The 6,000-nt window shown below is 45.4% G+C and overlaps 1 protein-coding gene across 8 annotated transcripts in view; it reads left to right on the top strand.

The window, feature by feature from the left end:
* ROBO2 (roundabout guidance receptor 2) overlaps positions 516 to 6,000 on the top strand; it is a 461,596-nt gene continuing 456,111 nt past the window's right edge. For 5 of the 8 annotated variants that reach the window (XM_021403192.1, XM_021403137.1, XM_021403173.1 and 2 more), the window contains exon 1: positions 516 to 1,538. In XM_021403192.1, coding sequence (XP_021258867.1) covers positions 1,484 to 1,538 — 55 coding nt within the window. In that variant the 5' untranslated portion in view covers positions 516 to 1,483. The remainder of the gene's footprint in view (positions 1,539 to 6,000) is intronic. The other 3 variants (XM_021403181.1, XM_021403145.1, XM_021403155.1) reach the window with 2 other exon arrangements.

Below are 6,000 nucleotides of genomic sequence, written 5' to 3'. Positions count from 1 at the left end.
GGTGTTTTTAATTGTGCGCCCCGTTTAACAAGCCCCTACCGCGCGTGCAGGGGCAGAGGGGCAGCGCCCCGTGCCGCGGGGTGCGCGCTCCCCTCAGCCGCTGTGCGCTTCGCGCTTGGCGGGGCTAAACTTTCCAGCTCCGGGAGCTGTGCTGCTGCCGGCGGCCGGGGGGAGCGCTGCCCCTCCGCGCCCCGTGGGGTCCGCGGGCTCTGTAGGTCACGCGTGAGCCATCTGTACCTATGTGTGTGCAGCCGCCTCTCTTCATCACAGACCACCACCCCCCCCGCCCCGCCCGGGGCAGATCCCAGCGCGGGTCTCGCTCCCAAGCGTGCCGTGCAGCAGTCAGGGAGCAGCGCCGTGAAACCGCTCATCCCAGATTAGTGGGGAGCGGCGGGGGGCAGCCGCGCGTTCCCTGCACCCCAGTGCTGAGGAGAGGCGGGGGACCCCGCCAGCAGCACGCCCGCTTCACAGCTCCGCGGCAGCCTGCTCCTATCGGCGTCCCCATCTCCCTACCCCGGGCGGAGAGGGACGCGTGGGTGTGGAGCGCGGCGCTTTAGTCCACACCCCGCAGCCTCCTTCCCCAGGCAGCCGCGCTCATTCTCCTCCCTCTCACTGCCAGCCGGTGTGTCCGCGGCGGCAGGAGGCGGAGGGGCGGGAGGGGAGAGGAGAGGAGAAGCGAGGCGAGGCGAGGCGGGCGCCTGGGCCGCCCGGGAGGGAGAGCGGCGGCGGCGGGAGGTCCCCGCAGCCTCTCCCTGCTGCACGCAGCCCGCCGCCACCGCTGCACGGCAGCAGCTGCTCCGCGGCGGAGTTGCTGCCCTCCAGCAGTTCCGCTCCGGTTCTCCGCGAGAAGTGTAGGAGAGAAGGGCTTTATTTCGAGGGGATGCTGAGAAAGCCGTTCCCCTCCTGTAGCACGTTGCTTGGGCGTTCCTATTATGGAAGTTAAGTGAGAAACTCCGCAGCTTGAACTGATTTGGGAGAGAGAGAGAGAACAGAGAAAGGGGTAGGGCAAAGGGAGAGGAAAGCAAAATAGCCAAACCAAGCCAATGGTTTTCCAGCAAAGTGCCAGGAAGTTTGCGGAACACTTTCTAGGAATCAGGTCCTTTTTCAGAGCCTCTCCTTGTCTTCCGAAGAAAGAGCTTGCTTTTGGATTGCTATGGAGCCTAAAGAGAGTCTTAGGCACACTTGAATAATTCCTCAGCTTGGGCTGGATTGGTGGGAATTTAGGAAGGAGCGCGTGTGCGAAGCAGAAGCCTTCCGAGCTCGCTGCCTGCTCTAATCTGTATGGATCTAAAAGTGTCACATTCAAGACCTTTCCATCTGCAGCTTTTGATTGCAAGATTTCCCTTTCCGCTATAAGCAGCTGCTAGGAAACTGAAAACTTTTGGACCTACCTCTCGCTGTCTTTGGATACTTTTTTTTTTTTTTTTTTGATCTCTGTGGAATTGCTCTCGCAAACGATCGGGATTGCTTTTAATATGTCAAAATGGGTCTGCTGACGCCACTCCTGCTCTTTGGATTTGCATTTTTTCAAGTCTATGGTAAGTTCGCTTATTTTAGATGTGCCATTTCTCTGCAGAATTCCCCTCCAGCTGAATTTGATTTGGGACAGCACATGGACGGCATTATGAGCTTTAGCGTTACAGAGCCTTAAGTTTGTTTCTGGTATAAAAATGGCATTTCGGGGGGTAGGGTGTGGGGGAGAGGGAATGTATGTTTCTAATAAGCAGTCCTTTCCATCTGTAAACTTGATGGAAAAGTAGCTTGTGAGTGGAAGAATATCAGCTTGAGGTGGTGGGGAAAAGGATCACTGTGCTAAATCTTTCATTTATAGGTGGTGCTGGTAGGGAAGCGGGAAGGAGGAAAGAAAGGCGGGGGAGCTCTTGTAACCGATATTACTTTGCCTGCTTCTATTGTTAAACTTTCCGCCGGGAGAGCCTGCTGATGAAATAAATAGGTGAGCTGTGCCTCTGCGCCAGGTGAGGAGAACTGGCGACTTTCCAGAGTCCCTAAACACCTCCTTTGGCGCTGGCGGAGGACGGAGCGGGCGCCGGAGAGCAGAGCACACGGCACGACACAGCCCCCCCGTGCCCGCGGGGCCGGGCAGGTGCGGCGCGGCCAGAGGGGCGGAGGGTCTCCCCGCCGTCTCCCCCGCCCCTTCGTGACGGGCTGCCCGCAGGGAGCGTTGTCGGGAAGTGTTGTAGGGAAAGGCTTTTTTTTTTTTTCTTTTTTCTTCTTCTTTCTTTCTTTCTTTTTTTTTTTTTTCCTTCTCTCTTCCTGCATCTTCTCTCCCCTCTGGGTTTGCTCTGCAATGTTTCTTACCATTTTCAAGTTGAAGTAGTGGCCGAGGGAATACAAATGAGCACTTACACGCTTTAATAGGGCGGCAACTCCAGGGCAAGGGTAAAATATCTTTCCAAGTGGGGGCTGGTGCTGTACCGCAGTGTAGACGTTAAGTGCGCTACTAGATGTGAAGCAAGCATCTCAGCGTGCAGTACTACATGTGCTGGGATCAAATGTCTGGCAGCCCTCCTAATATTGAGTACTTGCATCTCTAAGCAGAGAGCTTAATATCTGGGACGCCGGCTATTTCTGCCTGATAGAGAAAACTTTGTTCCAGGAAGCTGCTGCTTACAGTTCTTAGCGTACCGGTCTGTAAGCGAGGACTCCGGGGTTATTGTTTGCAGTGCTAGCCTGCTCTGGGTGTTTCTGTCCCTCCTCTCTTCTTCCCCCAGCAAGCGAGGAAGCCAAACAGACGAGGAGAGAGAAACCTTCAAGTAGTGCTTTACAGTGGTTGCATAATAAGCCATACTGCTTAACCTTCAGTTTGGTCTAGGGATGTATTTTTTTTTTTTTGTGTAGTGTATGTACATGTAACCAGTAGGAAGTTGGAACTGTGAATGGCTTTAGTAGAACACTTGCATCTGTTAGCTTGGTCCTGGTTTTGTGGGGATTTTTTTTTCCTACTTTAACATATTTTGATTCACAAGGCCACCAGAATCAGAGATATCTTTGTATGTAAACTGAAAACATCAGGCTGTAGAAATGTAATTATTAGTAAGTGTTTAAAATTGTAGCTAGAACGAAGACAATTAAAGTGCTCAGTGAAAGTGACAGAGTGAATCAGAGGAGCTTGGTGTTACAGAATGTAATTAATGTACCAGGCTGTTTGGTGATACATGAAACAAATGCAATTAACCAGCTTGCTGGAACGACAGGAGCAAGACGTAATTTATTCTGTTTTTGTCATGGGGAGCACAAGTAGAACCTTTGTTCTGTTTTAGCCTTATAGGACAAGGGTGGGAGGCGTAAGTGAAGCACATAAGTAATGTGGAGCTGCACCATTTAGTGGGGATAAAAAAAATAGGAAACCACCCAGAATATATGTGATCCCACCCTTTCATGGGGAGATGTTGCAGATTGTATCAAGTTTGCATATGTTAACAACTCTTAAAAAAAAAATGGAACAAACAAACAAAAAAATCCTACCAAAAATACATAAGCCACCGATTTTGTGGATGGCACATCATGACAAAGTACAGATTGTTAAAGTGTCTGACAAGTACCTTTGAAGAAATACTGGCATGCAAGCTTGGCATGCAATATTTTTGTCCCTTTATAAGCATGGTAATTATGATTATACCTTAGGGTGACATATACCACCAGTTGCTTTGAAAAGATATATATCAACATTGGCACTGTTTGTGATAGTTTACGAAAAAAGGCAAAATTGACTAATAAATCCTTGGTCAGTTTTCTATGTTTAAATGTTACCTTGTAATACACTTCTGTTTTTGAGGGTGGCTTTGTTGTTGTTTTCTTTGTTTGGTTTGATTCAATTTGATGTGGCTTTTTTATTATTTATTTAATTTTCTTGGCACGAGGTCCAGAGAAAGACACTTTAGTATCTGAGGCATGATAGCCACTCTTTTCTATATGATACTAACTTTGTGTGGTGACCTAAAAATGATATTACATACTGCACGGTGGTGTACATCAAAATAGAATTTTTTTTTTCTGAAGTCATTTTGTCTGTCCGTGCGTTTATGACAACTGAAAATTGCAGAGCTCAATGAAAATGGCAGAAAACGTGGTATAGATACATATTTTTTACTGTGGGTATGATTTTCCTATAGCCCTGCCCATGTTCCTGCAGTCTGTTCAGGGAATAACTTCTTTTTCTTTAGCTGATGATTGTAGTTACTATTCATTAAGAATAACCTCAAATTAGACGCTGTACCATAAAATAACATGCTAGATGTTAGGGTTAAAGCAACTAATTACATTTTTTTTTTTCACAGTGGTCAATTGACTTTACTCTCTTGTTTTGTGGCTGGTTAGTTGTTTTAGTTTGTTTTTGTTCTAGCTTAGTTATCTTCTTATCATAAGTAAAGCTTGCAAGAAATAATATTAACAGAAAAGTTCACAGATAGTGTGAACACAGACATGTGGGTGTTACCACAGACAATAGATGGAGTGGGCCAAATTCAGCCCTGGGAGGACTCACTGCTTTGAGTGAAAATGACAACCTTATATGCCAGGGCTGGCTTTTAGCCATTGCCTCTTGAAAATTGCAAGTGTAATAGTATTGTATGTGTGATGGTGTTAAACACATGCAAATAGTTTTATAAAAGTAGGATTTTATTTTAATATTTTTTCAAAAGCATTTGCTTTCTTAATGGAAGGTATACATCAGATATGGTGGTTCAGGCATCCTATCTCATGTTTCCTATTTGTTTTCTCTTTTTTTTTTTTTTTCTAAATTAATTTTATTTCTTCACTCTGGCAAGGTACACATTTGTGGCCTTGTACGGGTCTTAGTTGCCCATCAGAAAACATGGCTTACTTATAAAGCTGGGGTGTATTCTTCCAATCAGTATTTGAGTTGACAGGGTCTTGATCTCTCATGTGAGTTTTGCTGTTGTTGGATAACCTTTACTTCTATGGAACATGTGCATTTTAATACATTAAAAGTCTGTTGAAATGAAGAGTTTGTGTTTCTGTTTCCTTTAGCTTGTTCTTCTGCAGCACCCAATTCTGCAGAGCATTTAGGTGCATGATTCCACCACTTATCCTGAACCTCAGTGAAGTCAATATGAATTTAAACATGTGTTCCAACTTAATCATCTGCTTGAAAACTTTGCTGAGTAGGGAGGAATTTATGTCCATGATGAAATGTTGTGCTGAATTAGTCTTAATGTTTCTCTTTCCTTACTTCCTGTCTGCTAAGTTGTTGTTGCAACTGTATGTATTTATGCGCAAAAGATGGGCAATGAGAAAATGCTGTCATAGCACTTCAGAGATGGATATGTTTGCAAAGTGATTTGATAGTCTAAATACTTTATTTTTTTCCTTTGCTGGCTTGGTACACAGCAGTAGGTCTGATACTACATAGCTCTTTGAGAAAAGGCAGAATAGAGAGTTTTAAACTTTTCAATGAGTTGCACTTACTACTGTAATACTGCCACTGGGAATTTTCTGGGATGATGAGGTTAATGTTGCTTGAGGAAAATATGCGGCAATGCAAGCAAAAAGTAGACAGAAGGATTTAAGTAGATTTTTAAGGATATGTTAGCAGTATCAATAATATACACTAGAAATTTCATTGAGAGAAAGTGAAGGCTTTGACTAGTCTGTTCAGCCAACTCCTTTTCCAGGACTTGCTCTTTTGTAGTACTGCTGTGTGGTCTTACAGCACTTACCTCAAAACATGCCCTGTCCACTGCTGAACCACTTAGTGGAAATTACTAAAGAGTATGCAATGGCTTTTTAGCCATTTGCTACCTTTGAATTGCTATTCAAATATTGATCTCAGTTAAATAGATTGCTAACAGGTTCTGTACATTCTGTTTCAACCACCTACAAGGAACACTGCTGTCAGTTTTTATCTGTTATCTCAGCTGGCATGGCAGAGGTTGCTCTTCCTGTGGCTGCCATCTGGCTCACCACCTTTCCTACCAACCTAGCAGAGGATACTTAATAATCATATTGATGCTGATTCTT

The sequence above is a fragment of the Numida meleagris genome, chromosome 1 (assembly GCF_002078875.1).
Source record: "Numida meleagris isolate 19003 breed g44 Domestic line chromosome 1, NumMel1.0, whole genome shotgun sequence".
NCBI lineage: Eukaryota > Metazoa > Chordata > Aves > Galliformes > Numididae > Numida > Numida meleagris.
This window is presented reverse-complemented; position numbering and strand designations above follow the sequence as displayed.